General features: G+C 44.2%; 2 protein-coding genes across 2 annotated transcripts; both read left to right on the forward strand.

Annotated features, from left to right (window-relative positions):
- Positions 1-4,549: 4,549 nt before the first annotated feature.
- Positions 4,550-7,263, forward strand: LOC306796432 (uncharacterized protein; the record flags this gene model as incomplete). The annotated part of the gene is made up of 2 exons (XM_079295347.1): positions 4,550-4,835; positions 6,848-7,263. The coding sequence occupies 2 exons, from the start codon at positions 4,550-4,552 to the stop codon at positions 7,261-7,263; spliced, it is 702 nt and encodes a 233-aa protein (XP_079151473.1).
- Positions 7,264-8,692: 1,429 nt separating this feature from the next.
- On the forward strand, positions 8,693-21,918 carry tspan5a (tetraspanin 5a). Its single transcript, XM_079295302.1, has 10 exons — positions 8,693-9,042; positions 11,495-11,545; positions 12,979-13,125; positions 13,221-13,391; positions 14,801-14,926; positions 15,062-15,109; positions 15,656-15,772; positions 18,411-18,472; positions 19,494-19,528; positions 19,629-21,918. The coding sequence occupies exons 1-9, from the start codon at positions 8,962-8,964 to the stop codon at positions 19,504-19,506; spliced, it is 816 nt and encodes a 271-aa protein (XP_079151428.1). The 5' UTR covers positions 8,693-8,961; the 3' UTR covers positions 19,507-19,528; positions 19,629-21,918.
- The last annotated feature ends 95 nt before the right edge of the window (positions 21,919-22,013 follow it).

A 22,013-nucleotide genomic window follows, 5' to 3' on the forward strand; every position in this document is an offset into this window, starting at 1 on the left:
TCGCACAAACAGTGACTTAAGACTTTCCTTGGACTAAAGGTATGTGTACAGTAGATCATAGGCTGCCATTAGCTGGAGACGAAGTGTAACTGAACAATACAGTTCTACTGTAACTGTTAAAGAAAACCTTACAGTTATTATTGCATGCCAAATATTTAACATTAGTCTATATCCATACAGTTATTGTTTTACATTGTAACAACATGTTAAAAGAGATCATTTACCAACAACAAATAAATGCTGATACTGTATGCTAATAGAAGTGGTGACACAGCTCAGGCTTTGATTTCCTCAGATAGCCATGCAGTGTTCTAAGCAGCCCCGATGACATTCAGCAGATAACAGAACAACCAGTAGAGATTTGAGACTTGTCACCAAAGATTCAATACCTAACTTGGTCTCTAGATCAAAGACTTGCGACCTGACATAGACTTTCATAAAACAACTTGTCAGCATCTCTGGTGTCCACCTGATGACTAGAAGTCCAACTGTCACTCTCTGTTCAGCTCTGCTTTGGTCTCCACCAACTCCTGAAAAACATATGTCTCTTAAGCTGCTCCACTTTGTTCACCAGGTAGAGTCCAGAGGGTTCATCGGGGCTTAATACCTGAACACAGCTGCCTGCTGCTGCTGCAAACCAGGTTGAGAGTGGTAAACCAAAAGAGTCCAGTTGTAAAACAATGGGCTAAAAGAGGCTGAAACGCTCCATAGAAGTGAGGGGAACTACAGAGTTTGGTGATAATTCTTCACATTACACGTGCACAAAACCAGTTCCTTGAAGAAAGGATTTCCCCAGTTTTGTGTGGCAGAACTTGTCTGATTTGCACAGAGTCCTGGCCTGGAATACCAGCTGAGAGCCAGGCCTTACAACTCAATATCAGTGTTGGAACTTGTCATATCTTTTCATGTCACAATCAAATCAAATTTTAAACAGCCAGTCAGATGAAGGAAAGATGATGAGCTGTTTCTCCGTACTATTCAACACCAGCCGCATGCAGCTTTGTGAGTACTGCGATGTAGAGCAAACCAAGGTCCAACCGCATGCCAGAGTGAGTGTGGATCACATTTGAGCAGATAACACCCAGTCCAGCATTGTGTCGCAGTAAATTAGTGCATGTCACTGATATGAGTGTAACGGCACAAAGGCCTCACTAATCTGTCCTGTTAAAGATTTGAACAACCCAGTGCATAATGTGCATAATGAAAACAGTTGCATAATGTCTTCTGTGGAGAACTCATTTGGTTATAGAGTAACCAATGACACGTTTTTGTGTCAAGTTTGTACTGTTGACCAAAAAGGCCTTAGCGGGAGCGTAGAACCGAGAGGTTAGAAAGAGTTGACGAAGAGTTCAAAACGATTTTTACAAATGTACATAATCTGGCTTCAATTCCAGATGATGGCTGGTTTATCTCCAGGCGGCAACCTCCAGCTCTAAAGAAATATAGCCAATGCGAAGGTGCCTTCAACCTGCATTACTTCTACAAAGTAGGGTATGCTTTAGGGCGGGCTTACTGTGATTGACAAGCTGCTACCAGAGCCGTATACGGTGTCCCTACATCACTCCTCCGCATCCAAATATGGTCACTTCCGCTCACTGGTTGCAAAAACCAAGATGACGCAACCAAAATGCCAAACTTGAGGCTTCAAGACCGCTGTCCACAAACCAATGGGTGACATCAAGACGAGTACATCCACTTCTTATCAACACATTCTGCATGGTAGCCCCTGCCATCAGTCAGCCACGTATTACAGGCTGTGTCATCAGTAAATGGGAGCAATGTTGGGTTAAATCTCTTGCCCAAGGACACATTGGCATGGACTGGGGGAGCCAAAGATCGTACCACCGATCTTTCTATTGCCTCAAATCTGAAGCACAGCTGCCCAACATGCTGCCCAGGCATGAAGGGTCTATCCAACAAGTTCCATTATGTAGCATACAGCTATACAGTATATTAGGGACTGAAAGTGTGGATACCTGAGCCTCTGCTGCTAAAAATGTTGGCCATTCTCTATAAAAATCTAGAGGGGGCGACACATACCAGCTGGGAAAATCAGAACATGTGCTTTCTGTTTGTTTTCACTAAAGCCAAGCTAAGGATAATAATCAACAGTCATGAAGGTCAAATAACATCTTATAATTCCATCCTTGTGATCAGTAACCCTTTCCTTTCCCAAAGCACAAACCAGTGATGAACACAAAGCACACAGCTACGAGGGAATGTGATTCGTCATGTAACAAGTGGCTTCGCTCCACAGCTGGGAATGTCTACTCCATCCATTCACAGCTTCTTCTTCTAATCTTAATAATGACAGGGTCCTTAGCAGCCAGCAATTTTCAAAGAAAGACGAGCCATCGGGGAAGAGGAAGGCCTTCTGCTGAAAACATGAAGGAATAACATTTGGCTCCCGTCCAGCAGCAAAGTCCTGGGTGTGCAACAGAAAGCCATAAAAAAGCCTCCAAATACTCCCGATGCCAGAAACAATAGCTGTGCATCTGATGAATGGGTGAAAGTGCAGTTTTGAGCACCGCTGCATGTTACAAAGAGTAAGTATGTGCAGTTTAAAAATCGATCTCCTTTTAAATACACCATCTCTGAAAGCCAGATTGCTTGTATATCTGGCTGTGATCATGTACTGACATGACTATAAGAGACAGATTTATCATCAAAATGATACTTTGTGAGGAGACAGGTGAGAGAAACACAGACAAACATTGCAAATCAAAGTCATCAGGAAGAAAATTACCTAAAAAAAGGAGGATGAAGAAGAAAATGACATCCAAGCAAACTTATTATGATGTTGCTGAAGAGGAAAAGTCCCAGCGGAGATCTCCACGTACATTAAGACATGTCCTTACCTGATCTGCAAACATCTGGCGCTTCTTCTTCTTCCGTACCTGTCTGCTCTCCTCTGCTTTCAACTGCAACTCCCTCATTGACTGAATCCTGCTCGCTGCTCAGCGACAAACTCCACCCACAAGAGAGTGAGATGAGTAGGGGGGACGGAGGGAGGGGCAGAGACCGAGGACGCCTTCCTCCTCTTGCTGCTGCTGCTGTGGGATCAGCAATCGGAGCGGAAAAACCAAAAGACAAACACTCTGAGCGCTGAGATCAAAGTCTTGTCCAAAGTGCCCGGTGGTTTACGGAGCAGCTTTGTCATTAGTGAACAGAAAGGGGCAAAGATAAAAGGCTTAAGAGCGCAGTAACGTGAGGAAAACAGCAAGGGAGAGAAAATGGAGCTCATGTTGGCCTACGGCTCTGTAAAAGGATACACATCCTGTAAAGCCGGAGACAGTTATATTATATATTTGGTCTTCTTATTAAGCCAGCGCAAACCCAGCATTGGGGGTCTGATCCAGGGGACTGATGTCAAGGGTCTGGGGGGGAATGCCCCGACTCTCTGCAGGATCAGCAAACTTTCGGTTGATGCCATTACACAAGTTAGAGCTAGCTGCTGTCCGTAGACTGTTGGGGCTGAATGCTAGTAGCTACAGCTAACTGAAGGTCTGTCTGCCACTTTGAATTTAGTCCAATAAAGAAACTATGAAAACGTACACTGACCGTACAGATGGCTGACATGAACAAACTATAGGTGAAGGCCACACATTAAGATTATAAAATAACACATTTTAGTTGTTGGCTTTTTGTTTTTTTACAACTGATGGCTATAAATATAGATGGTATGGATGCAGTACTAGAGGTGGAATGCTGCCCCCTATTAGTTTGGAGCTTGTGGCCAGATATTACACATTACACCTAAGGAACAGACTTCATGCAGCAAAGGACTGCAGGTTGGATTTGAACATGTGCTGCCGCAGTAAGGACTCGTCATCTTGTTGTTTGGCAACCAGTGAACGGAAGTGACCATATTTGGACTGTGGAGGAGTGATGCCGTGGTCAAGGCTCTGGTAGCGACCTGTCAAACCCAAGGTAACCCGGCCTAAAGCATTCCCTGCTTTAGGGTCTATTTTACTCTGAATGGGACCATCATTGTTCTGGTATTGAACATCATTCTGTATCGAAGAAGACTTGAAGCTAGAGATTGAGACCACAACCTCATGTGTACAATGTTTACTGAGGTAATAAATCAAGAGAGAAGTGGAGTCATTTGGCCAAGCAGGTTCATTCAACATACGCTGGCCTATCTTTTCCTATGTTCTATTTTTCGTCCATGATCCCAGTTAAGCTAAATAATGACATGTTTCTTATCTCTGGAAACAGTAAGACTAATAAATATTGGGGATGCATTTGCTTTACTTGCTTTATTGCTCAGGGGACCATGCATCAGCCCAAGGTTACTTGTTGAGAGCAGAGCAGGACTGTAGCTCAGTACAGTCCATGGTAGTGTTAGTCAAAAGAAAGTAACATTCCTCAGCTTCAGAATGGGATCGGTTCACTAGGTCCTGCAGCCCCTGTGGTTCCTGCATGCCTATTAGGGAACACACTGTTACAACAGCGTGTCAGGTGGAAATTCCTACCTGACTTTATAGGAAAAAGAAGGGCAGATAAAGTATCATATCAGACTGGTTGGAAATAATCTGAACTCAGAATGTTCCGAGGAGTCTACTTGGGTTATTTTCATGTAACGTTGGTCTTCCTCCTGCTGGGCTCCGTCACAGGTTTGCTGCTGATGGATCACCGCAGAGATACAGAGAATGACCAGGAGCGGAACAAAGCCATTTTGGAAATGCTACATATCAATAAAGTGTCTGCGAGTCATCAGGCTAAGCCACATCCCTACATGAGGGGGATCTATCAGCGATTGGACTCACTGGAGGCTCAAGATATTGGGAGTTCAGATGGAACGCTGGTGCAGAGTTTTCGAAGTGTAGTTGGTAAGGATTTGACATGAAATGCCATCTTGATTTAAATGTGTTAGTTTTGCTTCTTTCTTGGCATCATAATTAAAACTACTGTACAGTAATATTGAAACCTATGCAATCACGGAAAGCAATGTTTTATATTTCCTTTTGATTGCATTAAAATAATAAAAGAACAAGGTAGTTAGCCATAGCTGTGTCCAGTGATGACGTCTTTGCAATGGGCAACCTGCAGTGTTCCATTCGTAAAACATCTGCTGTCATATCACTATTTGGGTTTTGATGTGCAGCATACTTAAAACCCACCAAATATGAAGACAACAATGACCCACAATGTAACACTAGATACTGTTTGAACTATTGGCCACTTGTGGCTGTAAACACAATGTTGAATATGATCACTGGATAAAGTTGTTTTGGCTGACATGTTAAGAAAAAGTTGCCTATTTACACATACAGCAGACACATCTGGAATATTGTTAGTGTCCACCTGATGAATGTCAGTCCAATGTTCACTCTCCTTTTAGCTCCTTTTTGGTCTCCACCAACTCCTGAGAAAGATAGCTGGTTCTTTACAGCTGCTAACAGTGAGCACACATTGGGTATGATGGATGCATCTTTTACGCACCATTCATATTACACAGTCATTTGATCCACTGTTACTATTAAAAGATTGAGGAGTGCAAAATGAACATGCATCAACAAGATAGATACAAGACATGTGTCAGACTGCAAATTTAGTTTCCCACCATTTTACAAGGAGGAATTGTGTAATATATGTTGCTAAACCTGTATTCACACCACCTTCAGCAATATCAGAAACTTCTTTTTTACCAGTAATGGCCTCCTCTATTTCATCATGACAACTCTCAAATAACAAACAGCTCAAAGAAAATTACCTTCACGCGGTTATCAACGTGTCGAAGGCTGAGCGCGACTGTGCCTAAGTGGAGAGCAGGGCCGTCCTTCAATCAGAGGATCGGCGGTTCGATCCCCGTAAATGTAATGTAAAAATGCAATGAGCTGGCGGCTAGAAGCTAACGGTGCTAGCTCACAGCCCAACAGCTAACTAGCTAGCTAGCCCAACCAACAAAACAGGAAGGAAGTGGTAAAGTATTAGAACTATAGACTGTATATAAGAAGTGGACGTAGTCATGGTGACGTCACCCATTGGTATGTGGACTATATGAAGCCTTGAGTTTCGGAGATTTCGCCGAACCATCTTATGTCTCCATCTATTGCTTTTTTGCAACCAATGAACAGTGTAACTATATTTGGAATGCAGAGGATTGACATAGTGACACCTGATATGTCTCTGGTAGCGGCAGCAACCTGTCAATCACAGTAGCCCCGCCCTAAAGCATCCCCTGCTTTATGGTCTGTTTGACTCTAAATGGACCATAATGTACTAAATGAACATCATGCTGTATTGCAGAAGACGTGAAACTAGAGATTGAGACCATAAACTCATGTTTACAATGTTTACTGAGGGAATAAATCAAGAGAGAAGTAGAGTCATTTTCTCATAGACTTCTATACAACCAGAGGAGTCGCCCCCTGGTGGACACTAGAGAGAATGCAAGTTTTAAGACACTTCCGCATTGGCTTCACTTGGCAAAATCGGAGGTTGCCGCTTGAGTAGAGCCCGTTGCTTGCTTGATTTGATGGGCTGTGTGGACCAAGTGTGACATTGAGGAGCAATGTGACTCCTCACCTGGCACTGAAAAGTTGAGAATATTTTAACTGTAATATAAACTGGAAGAAAACCACTAGAAAAATGCAACACGTGGCACAAGAGATGAGCACATGGCAGGTGTGCTATTGGAAAAAATGATTCAGCTGGAGATGTCTTTCTAGCAACGCGCCTTGGTTTCATGAACGCTGTTGACATTCTGTCTTTACAAATATGGAGAACCTATATATCTCAAGAGCAAAAATACATGTGTATGATCCTTTTAAGCCTTTGAGCCTTGTACTGCAGTCTTCGCTAATCTGTCCCTTGTCTTTTCATTCTTTGGATCACCCAGGTCCACATCAAGCTCCTCCAGGATGGATCTGGTTCAATGTTACCGGCCTGAACCCCTCAATGCTAGGTGCGGAGCTGGTTATGTACAGGAAGACCTTGCACCCCAATCCCATTAGTGTGACTGTCGCCCTGCACTGTGTCACAGCTTCACAGGGAGCTCTGGCAGAAAGTCCTGCCCTGGAGGAGAGACTGCTGACCTTGGATCAGCGATCCTCATCTGGATATGATGTGTTTGATGTGTCAGCTGTTCTGCCTGTGAAGCCTCTGGCGGTGGTGGGCTTTCAGCTGCGTTATACAGATGAGAGTGGGAGTCTGGTCCTTCATGAAGCCCTAACACGGAGTCTTTACTGTCTGAACAGAGGCTCCCTGAGTGAACCCTTACTGGTGCTTTACCAGTCACACCCCCCCCACATCTAACACGGTGAGCACTTTTAGTGTGCAGATCATTTTTATTAAAACATATCAAACCCACCTCTGATATGGTGGATGTTTCATAACAAAATTGGAAAAGGGGGTGAGAACACATTATACTGACATGAGTAAAGTGTTGTAACTTTGAGATGAACAAAGCCTAAACAAAAATAAACATTTGTCTGCTTCTTTATATATATATATATATATATATAAAATTCTCTTTTTTCTTTAGGGCTTTACTTGTAATGGACATATGAAATTAATGCTTTTCATTTTAAGCATTCCCTTTAGGATGTGGCCTTTTGGCCTTTTCAAGTAACGATAACATTCTGATCATTATTCTGAGAAAAAATAAAAAAAATAAACTGCAGCAGAACTTCATCTTAGTTTTAAAATGTTCCACCGGAAGTCTTCGTGCTGTTGTGTCTGACTTGATTTGTGATGTCTGTTTGACAATCATGGGAGCTCACTGCCCTCCAGCGGACACAGCGAGTAACTAACACATTATATTACCTTTTTTATTTCTCGAAATCTCAGATTTTAAGAGATTAAGATTATATTATGTCATTGGATATATAGATGAGATTCATGAGATGATATGTGTGATATGCCACCATCCCAGCTCCAGACTCAGACGACCAGAAACTTTTGAGCGCCTTTCTGCTAATGTGAATGTGCAATCAATCACCTTCTGATCATTGTTTTCATGTGTTACTTGTAATTCAACATTGATCTCCACCTCACTTGTCATATTATTTTAGCACCATTAAATTAAACATTAAGTTTATTGTGAGTTACGATTTCATGAGTTGTCAGAATGAGTCCAAATCGCCATTTTGAAATTTCAAAAAGGAAACTAATTGCAACCCATCCTTGTTATATTTGCAATCTATCAGATTTTTTTAAAAATTTAGAGCCCCTGAAATGTCAATCAAATACCTTATTTTTAGCAGGAAATATTGAACCGTCCATATACTTCGTGGGACTGCCCCGGGGCCCTTTTTAAAACCCATTTTGCACTTTTTTTCCATTTACAAGGTCCAACAATAAAAATATATCCGCTTGTGTGCTGTACACTTAAAGAGGTTTATATTCTACAATTAGATGCATTATATATGTTTTAGTGCTAATTCATATTTAGACAATTTTAGGCAAAAAAGAGCAGTTAAAGTGAAAATAATAAACATTTATTTCAAAATATTCCGATTTTTCTAACAAAGTTTGATTGTCGAAAGAATTGTGGTTGGTAATTTGTATCATTATTATTGAGTAGCGGCATCTCTTCTATCAGTAACAGGCTGCATCATTCCGGACACCGGAAGTGGTATGTCTGTCCTCTAACGTGATTGGTTACATTCTCAGTCTCTCGGGTGTTTTTTTCCAGCCAATCATAGACGACCTCCCGCAGCAGCCTCCTCCAGGCGCAATTCGCTCAGAAAATAGCGGATCTTCTTTTATTCTGCGGTTCACCGCGTTAACGTCCGCTTTCTGTCTCCCACACTACGTGTGTGCACGCGCCCTGAACCCGCTTACAACATGTTCCCGATGCGGATCCGAAGCCGGCTGTGAGAACGTTTGAAGCGGACCAAGTGGAAATGCCTCCCCGGAGCGCTGAACCTGTTCCACCCCGCACACAAAGCCTGTGAAGCAGGCCGTGTTTTTTCCCCTCACGCAGAGACGACGCGCCGATGATGCTCAAACATGTCGGGGAATCAGTACAAAGGCAACGAAGTCAGCTGCTGCATCAAATACTTCATTTTCGGATTCAACATCCTGTTCTGGGTGAGAAGGTTTATTCTTTTATTGGTCTGCGCCTCTCTCTGGTTCAGTTCGGTTATTATCGTGTCCACCGGCCAGTAGGGAGGAAGGCCCCGATCATCAGCGCATCGTATCGTTCATATTCATAAATAGTCTGATCAATGCACGCGCGCCTTATTGTGGTTTTGTCGGTCCGGTGGAGCAGCTGCAGCCTCGCAGCACACAGCTAATCGGCTTTTTGTAGCTCAGCCTCGGTGTCCGGCTGCAGGCTTATCATTCATATCACACCCACAATGACAGCTCGATCTATGACTATGTAGACATGACGTCATGTGTCTCAAGAAGTGATGTCATTCACGTCAAACATATGGGAGACGCCAGACAATCTGTGAGGAGGTCCCGGTTTAAAGGCCACTATGTTCCAGTGAATATAATCTGCACGTAAACTACCAGTTCATGTGAAGAATACGAATAATAAACTGATGACAGAGAAAGAACCATCACAAGCTCCCACAAAGTCACTTTACCATCAAGAGGGAAGCAGTGAATCTTTAGCGCTATTTATTATAGTTTTACTTGAAAATGTCTTAATTGATGAATTAATAATCAGACGTGAGACAGATCAATTGTCTGTCCAACTTATTATCACTCAATCCACTAGTTCTTTCAGCTTTGATGTAAATACGTTTCCATTTTATTTGATATATTTTGCATGAATAATAGGGGAGTGAGGGGTCAGCTGAAACATGGTCCGAATCTTCATGAATTGCAAATTAAATCATATTTTTATTTAATTATTTGAATTTTTAAACTTGCAAAATGCAACTAACAATGATTTCCATTATTGATGTATCTGCTGATTCATTTCACGATGGACCAATTAATTGCATGGTCAATAAAGCATCAAGAAACTGTGAAAAACATCCATGACAATATCCCAGAGCCCAAGTTCATGTCCTGTTTTACCCGACCAACAATCCGAATCGTCAAAATGATTACATTTTCCATCATGGAAGACCAAAAAAAGGTGTACATTTTCGCTTTTGAAAACCTGGAACCGTCACATTTTTGCCATTTGGGGCCTTATTTGAATCTCACAGGCACAGAGTGGTGGGTCTCTGTGTGGGCCAAACACACCTGCTGCTTCGTTCTAAAGTAAAGGGCTGGGTGAAGGTGAATAACGATTGGAGGGTGAGATGATGAACAAATACATTCTAAGCCAATCACATCGCTGGTCTCTTTGCTCTGAAACAGCTGGGCCAATCACTGTGCAGCTCACACAGATGTGCAGATGTGTTTTCAAACAGTTCACGAGTACAATGATGATAGGTGATCGGTGCATCAGTTCTAATTCTGCTTTATTTCAGGTTGTAAATGTTACATCATATCTTATAACGTGACCCACCACCATAGAACATCTCAAGAATAAAAGATGAAGCACAGGTTGTGTAGCTTTAGGTGAAGGAGGCTGTAACACTGAGCTCCAGTCAGAAGAAGACCTCTCCTAACAGACCTGTGTGTGTGTGTGTGTTCATTCAATGAAGGTGAACTCAGTGAGCAGTGTGTGTGATGTCACTGCGCTCTGACGCCGCTCTCGTCCAATCAGAGGCTGCAGCCTCAGATGGCTGCAGGGATTTAATGAAGTGAAGGAGAAACGCTTCACTCGGTGTACAGCAGCTGTGCACAACAGACACGCATCTAGAGATGAATGCATTTCACACTTTGACCTTTGTAGGTTTGCTCTCGTTGACAAACTCCCCAGACTGACAGCAGAGTGCCGCTGCTCCAGAAACACTCTATTCTCAGAGCAACAGCTTTCTTTGTGCTGCCACTTTGTTCCTCTCCTCCCACCTCCTCCTGAGCCGAGAGAAGCTCAGCAAAATACCAAACTGCTTGTCCTGGTCTTTGAACTGCCGAAAAAGAGGCGCTTTGCTTCAGAAACAACGTAAAGGATCAATTATCAAAATAGTTGCCAATTCAATTTCTGTCAATCCATTGATCTACTGTTGTGGCTAAAAGTTAATAGAAAGCTCATCACTTACAAATTATTGAAGTGTACACATGTGAAATGTGCAGGGTTGCAAACATGCCTTTCCTTCTAGGAACGCTGACTCTGCAGTTAAAGAATTCACAATGCAACACAAAGTGAGGAAGAGCACGATGCATAAATGATAAACATTCATTCATTCGTAATGTCAGAAGTGAAAGCTAAACAATAATAAAGAGACTGCACGTTTCAGGAGTGATGATGTAATGTGGAGGAAGAACTGGTTCTCAATCAGCATCTGTGACGTCATGTGAGGGTCAACATACGAAACATAAACAATAGAGCTATGACATCACCCTGAGAGAGAAATAAAGACAGTAAGAGATGAAGCAGGCTCACGGTGGCCGTGTGAATAACAATGTGACGGACATGGAGTCACTGAGCATCAACCCGTCTGCAGTGGTCTCACTTGACTGTGGTGTTTTGCAGCTGCTGGGCATGGCCTTGGTGGGGATTGGACTGTGGGCATGGAGTGAGAAGGTAAGCAGAGACACCAGTACTACCCTGGAGTACTCCACGTCCAAATACATGCTGACAACTTTTCTTTTTTGCTGTGTAATGATTAATAATAATTTCTCTTTTTCATATTGCTATTAGTAGCTGCACTAATTAATTTTTTTTATTATGAAGATTATTTATGGGGGGGGGGGGGGGGTGGAGGATATGTCATAACACAGGTCCCAAGGCTGGAATGGAACGTGGATGTGGTTCTATGGGATCTCTGTAACCACTCAGCTACCATGGAGCTGCCCTAATAATCAGAATCAGAACCGTTTATTGCCAATGTATGTAACATACAAGGAATTTGTCATGGCAGGTGGTACATAACATTAGACAATACAATGAACAATAAACAATCAACAGTGCAAGAAATAGAAACATATTACAATTTGCAATAGAATTTAAAAGAATATAAAATAAAGTGCATGACAAACAGATAACAGGACTGTAAACAAGTGTAATGTAAAAGTGGAAGTGTATTTAAATATGAAGGGATGTGCAGGGGAGCAGTAGGGAGGGAAGGAAATGTCCTGTGGATGACAGAGTCAGTGGGGGTCCCGGGCTCTGGTAATGAGCCCGACTGCCGACGGGAAGAAACTGTTCATGTGTTGTGAGGTCTTGGTCCTGATGGACCTCAGCCTCCTACCAGATGGAAGGGGCACAAACAGGTCATGTTCAGGGTGGGAGGGGTCAGATACGATCCTTCTTGCTCGCTTCAGGGTTCTTAAAGTGGACAAGTCCTGGAGGGACGGCAGATTGCAGCCGATCACCTCTCAGCAGAGTGAATGATGCGCTGCAGTCTGCACTTGTCCTTGGCTGTGGCTGCAGCGTACCAGACCGTGATGGAGGAGCAGAGGATGGACTCAATGATCCTCTGCTCCTCCGAATATATTTATAGTTGGATCAAATGAGTGTAATGTGAAAGAAGAGAATTATCACCAACTCTGCTGTTCCTCTGCTTTACTGAGCTGCTGAGCCTCTTTTAGCTCGTTGTGGTTTTACAACCTGCAGCAGCAGCAGCAGACAATGTTAGCAGTTAGCTAACAGACATTGGTTAGCGTCTAGCAGCTTGTTCTGCTGCCCCCTAGTGGGCAAACAACAAAAATACAGCTTTAAATCCCAGCCCAATGTTTGCAGTTTTATCCTTGAAATAATTCTGTAAAGTTTAAAACCAGGTTCAACTATCAAACTGAGTTTACTATGTATTTGCTGATGAAACCCATAAGGTGATATAAGGAAGACACATTTCACTGAATCAGTTTATATTCCCAGCTGTAAATATAAATAGGTCCTAAAATGCTCCGTAATCTGTAATTGTGTTCATGTGTGTAGTTCATCCGAGCTACTTTGGTCCTGAAGGAGACGCAGCTGTTTGGCTCACACTTTGTGTTCTCTGTGTCTCTCCCCTCCAGGGGGTTCTGTCCAACATCTCGTCCATCACGGACCTGGGGGGGCTGGACCCAGTCTGGCTCTTCATGGTGGTCGGGGCGGTCATGTTTATTCTGGGCTTTGCGGGATGCATTGGAGCGCTGCGGGAAAACACCTTTCTACTCAAGTTTGTATGTTCCATGAACATGAAGACCTTCCAATGTGCACCGTGCAGTGATGTATGATGGGTAAACTCACAGTATCGCTGTCTGTCTTCCTGTTGTAGTTCTCCGTGTTTCTGGGGATCATCTTTTTCTTGGAGCTGACAACGGGAGTCCTGGCTTTCGTCTTTAAGGACTGGATTAAAGACCAGCTCAACCTGTTCATCAACAATAACATCCGGGCGTACCGCGACGACATCGATCTGCAGAACCTCATCGACTTCACTCAGGAATACGTACGTTTGCATTTGCAGTTCAATCATGACCCTGGAAATAATGTTAGCAGTTGCTTCCTGATATATGTCACAGTACATTTACTCAAGAACTGTGCTTAAAGGTGCACTATGTGTCGCTTACCGTTCGTAAACACAACATTCACAGTTAGCTCAACGAGCAAGAGAGAGATTGCTGAAGTGTCTTAAAGCTGCATCCTCTCTAGTGTCCACCAGGGGGCGACTCCTCTGGTTGTATAGAAGTCTATAGAAAATGACTCTACTTCTCTCTTGATTTATTACCTCAGTAAACATTGTAAACATGAGTTTATGTCTCAATCTCTAGTTTCATGTCTTCTTCAATACAGCACGATGTTCATTTAGTACATTATGGTCCATTTAGAGTCACACAGACCATAAAGCAGGGGATGCTTTAGGGCGGGGCTACACAGTGATTGACAGGTCGCTTCCACTACCAGAGACGTATACGGCGTCTCTACGTCACGCCTCCACATTCCAAATATAATAACCTCCATTCATTGGTTGCGAAAAAAATATGGCGACGGCTGTAATTCAAGATGGCGACGGCAAAATTGGCGAACTCGAGGCATCGGTCCACCAACCATTGAGTGACGTCACCATGACTACGCCCCTTCTTATATACAGTCAGAGCGGTGGTGGACGAGAGCGATAGCGAGTGAATGAAAAGAGGCGGTTACGTTCAAAAGCACAAATATACGCGGCTCTGCACAACAACAAGGTGCAGGAAGGTTCAGTGAGTCGACACATTCCTGCATCGTATACCTTTAAATACAGATGTGAGGTACTTGTACTGTAGGTGAGGCAAATATTGTACTTTTTGCTGCTCAACATTTTTCTGACAGTTACTAAGCAGATTACATTCATGAATACAAAATATAATCAACAAATGCACCCTGATGCATAATTGTACATTAAAGTACCCATCAATATGTAAAGTAATTCAAATGAGCTCCATCTACTGAAACATTCAAGCAATGAACACACGAATGCATCAATAATGTGTTCTGCATTACTTTTTGGACTTGAAGTATATTTTGCGAATAATACTTTTACTTCAACTCAAGTACAGTCTTGATATCAGGACTTTATCTTGTTGTACGGGTACTTTAAGTGACGTACTTGAGTACTTTCTTCACCACGCTAACAAGCTGTGATCCTACACTAAAGGTCCCAACTGCACAGCTTAATATTACGTTAATACGATCACAACATGAGGATTCACTGCAGCATGCCTTCACTGATGTAAAGCTGCTCTGTCACTGTTCTGAGTGTACTGAAGCAAAGTAAATGTCCGCTGGTGATGGGTCTGAACTGTTCATCTTGCCCGTCTACATGTGGAAGTCCAACAGCAGGAACCTTTTAACCTTTCTTGTGTGTCGGTGTGACTTCAGTGGGACTGCTGCGGTGCGTTCGGAGCAGACGACTGGAACCTGAACATCTATTTTAACTGCACTGACGGGAATCCCAGTCGAGAGAAGTGTGGCGTTCCCTTCTCTTGCTGCACCAAGGACCCGGCGGTACGAGCACATGAAGCCGGGCTCATTCTGACATTTTAACCTCATCAGATCTTTTCTTATACATTTGTCATTTGCTGCAGTGACGACATCAGTGTCGTCACTGAGACAGTTTAACGCCTCGTTTTCTGTCTCCAGGAGGACGTCATCAACACTCAGTGTGGATACGACATTCGAGCTAAACCAGTAAGTGACTCGTTCACTCTCACTCTCATTTTGAAGTTTCCCTTCTATTTTATATTCACTAGGAAAATGTAATATTTCATCTCTGCTACTTGATTTCGTAGTTATTTAGTGCTCGTGATTTTGAAGGCAGGTTAAATCATGCCTCATTTTTCTTACGTTAAATCTTCTGGAGGCCAAGATTTACAACAATTACCAAAATGTGTCCTGAAAGTGAAAGGGTGGGAAAAGCTCTGATAGGACAGATATGATGCATTTAATTACATATTCATTTTAGAACTATTATCTCCGAAGAACCGAGTTGAACTTTGTGGCCCTTAAACCAGAGCAGAGGCCTCCAGTCTCTGTGCTCAACAAGAACACACGGTGATCCGTCTCTGTACCGGACGCCCCACACTAATGAAGCAGATATCTTTTCATGGAACCTTTTTCTTTTATGAAATCATTTCCAGTTTTCATTTAGACATTTCAAATGGCAGATGTTTTTAGTTTTTTTTAAACCTGCGGAGGTGAAATGTGAAGCTGATGACAGGAGGTTGTGTTGATCAGGACTCGGAGCAGAAGGACTACATCAACGTGAAGGGCTGCGTGCCGCAGTTTGAGAAGTGGCTGCAGGACAACCTCACCCTGGTGGCCGGGATCTTTATTGGAGTTGCACTACTGCAGGTCAGTTCCCTTCACATGCTCACCCGTCACGATGACAGACAGCATCACATGCTCACCCATCACTATGACAGACAGCATCACATGCTCACCCGTCACTATGACAGACAGCATCACATGCTCACCCGTCACGATGACAGACAGCATCACATGCTCACCCGTCACTATGACAGACAGCATCACATGCTCACCCGTCACGATGACAGACAGCATCACATGCTCACCCGTCACGATGACAGACAGCATCACATGCTCACCCGTCACGATGACAGACAGCATCACATGCTCACCCGTCACGATGACAGACAGCATCACATGCTCACCCGTCACGATGTCAGACAGCATCACCTGCTCACCCGTCACAATGACAGACAGCATCACCCGTCATGATGACAGACAGCATCTGTCATCATGACAGACAGCATCACATGCTCACCCGTCACGATGACAGACAGCATCACATGCTCACCCGTCATGATGACAGACAGCATCACCCGTCATGATGACAGACAGCATCACCCGTCATGACAGACAGCATCACCCGTCATGATGACAGACAGCATCACCGGTCACGATGACAGACAGCATCACCTGCTCACCCGTCACGATGACAGACAGCATCACCTGCTCACCCGTCACGATGACAGACAGCATCACCTGCTCACCCGTCACGATGACAGACAGCATCACCTGCTCACCCGTCACAATGACAGACAGCATCACATGCTCACCCGTCACGATGACAGACAGCATCACATGCTCACCCGTCATGATGACAGACAGCATTACCCGTCATGATGACAGACAGCATCACCCGTCATGATGACAGACAGCATCACATGCTCACCCGTCACGATGACAGACAGCATCACCTGCTCACCCGTCACGATGACAGACAGCATCACATGCTCACCCGTCACGATGACAGACAGCATCACATGCTCACCCGTCACGATGACAGACAGCATCACATGCTCACCCGTCACGATGACAGACAGCATCACATGCTCACCCGTCACGATGACAGACAGCATCACATGCTCACCCGTCACGATGACAGACAGCATCACATGCTCACCCGTCACGATGACAGACAGCATCACATGCTCACCCGTCACGATGACAGACAGCATCACATGCTCACCCGTCACGATGACAGACAGCATCACCCGTCATGACAGACAGCATCACATGTTCACCCGTCACGATGACAGACAGCATCACATGCTCACCCGTCACGATGACAGACAGCATCACATGCTCACCCGTCACGATGACAGACAGCATCACATGCTCACCCGTCACGATGACAGACAGCATCACATGCTCACCCGTCACGATGACAGACAGCATCACATGCTCACCCGTCACGATGACAGACAGCATCACATGCTCACCCGTCACGATGACAGACAGCATCACATGCTCACCCGTCACGATGACAGACAGCATCACATGCTCACCCGTCACGATGACAGACAGCATCACATGCTCACCCGTCACGATGACAGACAGCATCACATGCTCACCCGTCACGATGACAGACAGCATCACATGCTCACCCGTCACGATGACAGACAGCATCACATGCTCACCCGTCACGATGACAGACAGCATCACATGCTCACCCGTCACGATGACAGACAGCATCACATGCTCACCCGTCACGATGACAGACAGCATCACCCGTCACGATGACAGACAGCATCACCCGTCATGACAGACAGCATCACATGCTCACCCGTCACGATGACAGACAGCATCACATGCTCACCCGTCACGATGACAGACAGCATCACCCGTCATGACAGACAGCATCACATGCTCACCCGTCACGATGACAGACAGCATCACATGCTCACCCGTCACGATGACAGACAGCATCACATGCTCACCCGTCACGATGACAGACAGCATCACATGTTCACCCGTCACGATGACAGACAGCATCACATGCTCACCCGTCACGATGACAGACAGCATCACATGCTCGCCCGTCACGATGACAGACAGCATCACCTGCTCACCCGTCACAATGACAGACAGCATCACCCGTCATGATGACAGACAGCATCTGTCATCATGACAGACAGCATCACATGCTCACCCGTCACGATGACAGACAGCATCACCTGCTCACCCGTCACAATGACAGACAGCATCACCCGTCATGATGACAGACAGCATCTGTCATCATGACAGACAGCATCACATGCTCACCCGTCACGATGACAGACAGCATCACATGCTCACCAGTCATGATGACAGACAGCATCACCGGTCATGATGACAGACAGCATCACCCGTCATGATGACAGACAGCATCACCCGTCATGATGACAGACAGCATCACCCGTCATGATGACAGACAGCATCACCCGTCATGATGACAGACAGCATCACCCGTCATGATGACAGACAGCATCACCCGTCATGATGACAGACAGCATCACCCGTCATGATGACAGACAGCATCACCCGTCATGACAGACAGCATCACCCGTCATGATGACAGACAGCATCACCCGTCATGATGACAGACAGCATCACCCGTCATGATGACAGACAGCATCACATGCTCACCCGTCATGATGACAGACAGCATCATTCCATGTTCCCTTTTTTTGTCTTTCATCCACAGATTTTTGGGATTTGTTTGGCCCAAAACCTAGTGAGTGACATCGAAGCTGTGCGGGCGAGCTGGTGAGAGAATGATCTTTAATACTTCAGTTCAGAATCTCATGTGTCCTACAGACAGCAGCTCTTCTGAGGCTCCCCTCCCTTGATCTGTTTCACAAAAGGCCCACGTTGTTCATATACTATGAACAGATTCTGGATCTTTGAGTTTGAAATAAATTGGCATCGTCATTGCTTAACTCAAACGTACCAGTATTTTTCAGAATCAAGAAAGCTTGATGCAAGGTTTGCACACAGGCGTGGAAGGTACAGAGCCCATCGTCTCGTTCACACGAGATCCATAAATCTATTTTGTTCAATACATTTGTATCACATGCACACCAGTCACTGTCTTGCTTTGTACAAAAATCCACACTTTGTCCACATAAAATATGCAACTTGAGCATGTCAGTTTTAATCTTGTTTCGGTTTCTGCACAACATCCAAGTTTTGACATGAAAGTCTCTTCTTCCCCCCCCCCCCCATAGCCAGCATGATCTACATTCTACATGTGGAGCAGCAGCAGTAGAATCCCACCATGTTGTAGGTTCAGACGTCTGAAGAAGACATGCTGGATACCATTTGCATTTCTTGACACCTTTTTGATCACTCCTGAACATGTTACGCTCAGAGTTTAGGCACTAACACCACTCTGTAGGGTTAAGGCGTATTCATATTGTCCGTTGTGAATGTGGTTCTTTGAGACGCGGGTCATCTTTGCGGTGGCAGCCGATAGAAATATTTCAGAATTGCCAGAACTGCAAAATACCAAATTCATGTTCGTACTGAGCTATGGAGTTCGCATCAATGAGCCTTGGAGTCATGTGACTGACAACAGTCCTGTCTTTCTTTGTGGCCTTCTCTTCCTCTGACAGTCTTCCATTTGTCTTCTCTCGGCCTCAAAGCGTCTTCTCTCTCTGCAGCAGTCTGGTTCAGACTGCTGATCCCAACCCGGCACTGTTCTGCTTTCTGTTGTTGGCTTGTTGTTCATAAGCAGATGGTTCTACCGGCTTTCTGATGAATTCACTTTACATCTGCTCTTTTCCAGTTTCTTTACCTGATGCAGCATTTCAACTCTAACAGGTAACCCCTTTTTTTTGCTGAAATTGAATTTGGCTGGATTCGCAGAAATCACAATCACATAAAAATGTGAAATAATGTTGATTGGATTTTGTGTTGTCAGCATGGGGTCTTTGAACACATCGCCGGGGAGCATTCAGAGGACCTCGCCGATCTCCTGCACCGTTTTTCTTCACTGAACCAGCACCTTTTTTTCCAAGGCACTACTACGTGAAGCGCTCTGTACATAACACTGTGTGAGTCGTTGGAGACGAGGGTTAAACATGCACTACATGCAGGTCGCTGGGTTTTGACAGCGACGCGTAGAGAGTAGGGGTTTTGATACATCTTTTTGATAATAGAGTAATCTGTATTTTTCACTGTGGAACCGACGCTCCACTGGTAAACCCATCATGTAGGACCGTGACATAGTTGTGTTCCAGAAACCGCCGATCGGCTCATTTTAAAGTTGAGTGCTGGCTTTGTAAACCTTTCCACCGCTCACGTGGGCCGAGTAACCAAACTGAAAACAGGACGTCGCTTTTCTTTTCTTCTCTCACATAATACGGATAAGGATTAGGATTTGTGTGTTACAGCAGATTCCATACACTCCATCACAAGATGGATCTCACAATTTCAACAAGCTAGTCAAAGACTTCATCTCTCAACTCAGACTCCTTTTCTTTCACAATTCTGGTGAAGTTGTTGTAAGGCAGCTTACGTTTAGAAAACATTTAAAATGCTAACTTTTTTTGCAAATGGATAGGTTGACGTCTAAGTCAATACAATACATTTAAGACATGCCGTCTGTATGGTGAATGTAGCCGTTCGGCGCGCAGAGACCCACAGTCCTCGCTGAGTAAAAGATGCTTTCCAGAGTTCAAAGCTGAAGCTTGTGAGGAACTAAAGTGTGTAGGATTTAGGATTTATTGCTAGAAATGGAATACAGTATGAATAACTGTTTTCATCAGTGTATAATCACGTGAAACTAAGAATGGCTGTGTTTTCATGAGCCTAGAATGAGTCCTTTATATCTACAAAGGCAGCAGTCTACAGAGTCCACTGTAGACTGCACTGTAGAGAGCACCACCATGTTTCTACAGTAGCCCTGAAAGGACAAACTAAATACTGGCTCACGAGAGCCTGTCACCTTTTCATGTTACCTGAAGGCCACCGTAGTTCTACTACACAGGATGATGGGAGGGTTGGATGCAATCTGCAACTTCACCACTCGATGTCACTAAATCCAACACACTGGGCCTTTAACGGTCGGTGTTAGCCCAAACCAAGTAGCTCTTTGTCCGGTTCCAGCATCTGAAAACACCCCAAAGAACGATACGCATGCTGATTGGTTAACAGACTTCTAAAGGGACATTGTTTCGACGGGAAGGATTATGTTGGGGTTCAGAGGGGTTAGAAAAATCTTAACTAATCTTTTCAATGAAAAATTTGTCCAAAATATATTTATATTTCTCAAAGTAAGGAATTGAAAAAGTCAAGTGTCAGCATCTGTAGCAAACCTACTAGCACAGGCAGCCCGGTCCTACGGTCACATTATGTCCAATATGAAGTCTGTCAAACTGGAGCAGCTCTTCTGAGTCCTGAGAGTTTAAGTTAACCCTTTATTTCAAACCTTTTTAAACATTTTGAAGGTTTTCAATAATCTGGATCTTTTTGAAGCTCTGATCCACGTGTGTAGCTGTAACCCACCCGTCATTTCATTTCATATGTTGGTTAGAACCATAAGGAGGTTGTTTCACTCACCTGGTTCCAACACGAGGATCAAGTCGTTGTCTTGACTTCTTCAGGAGGACACTGTATCGTCTGAAACATTTCTACCGTTACTTGAGTGAAAGCAAACCTGGCACGAGTCTCCAGCGGTCGTCTTTCACTGCCTGTATTGTGACTCACATCTGATCAGTAAACACAATGTTGAATGAACAAAATTGAAAACAGAATTATGAAATGGAAAGTGTTCGGATGTTGATGTTCCTCTGCGGTCCTTTCGATGGTTTGAAGCGATTTGCTCAAAAGCATGCATCACTTGTATTTCTCCAGTAAAGTATGTTCAGGTTGATATTGTGGAGCTCGTACACTGAAAATGTGGAAGTGTTAAGCAACAAGGGGTCAGTAGTGCTTTTGATAGTGAATATGTATTGTACATCTGATCATATGTCCCTGCTAGTTGTGCTCTGGAACATTGAAAACATTGGTTACGACTGAAGCTGCTCTGAGTCTGCTCTGCGTCCTACGGTCCTGTTCAGGCCTCACTCATCACCAGCTGCACCACTTCTACAGATTAGATGATCACATGGACTCCCACACACACTGTCATGTAACTACCTCCTCTAATGTCCTCGTCTCATGTCCTGTTCAAATTGGACTGGTTTTAATATCAATTAAAATGAATTAAAGTGACCACAAAAAAGTGCATACTTGAGTCTTTAAAGTGTTTCTTCATTCAGATTTATGGCACCAAGAGCTGCTGGTTTGTTTGTGCATCACTTCC

Source organism: Melanostigma gelatinosum (assembly GCF_949748355.1).
Source record: "Melanostigma gelatinosum genome assembly, chromosome: 23".
NCBI classification, from domain to species: domain Eukaryota; kingdom Metazoa; phylum Chordata; class Actinopteri; order Perciformes; family Zoarcidae; genus Melanostigma; species Melanostigma gelatinosum.

What these genes read in the sequence shown, in the direction of transcription:
- tspan5a (XM_079295302.1), top strand. Translation starts at nt 8,962, where the DNA reads ATGTCGGGGAATCAGTACAAAGGCAACGAAGTCAGCTGCTGCATCAAA. An exon ending in TCGACTTCACTCAGGAATAC is followed by an intron (nt 13,392 to 14,800) that starts GTACGTTTGCAT and finishes GTGTGACTTCAG; the next exon opens with TGGGACTGCTGCGGTGCGTT. An exon ending in GCTGCACCAAGGACCCGGCG is followed by an intron (nt 14,927 to 15,061) that starts GTACGAGCACAT and finishes TTCTGTCTCCAG; the next exon opens with GAGGACGTCATCAACACTCA.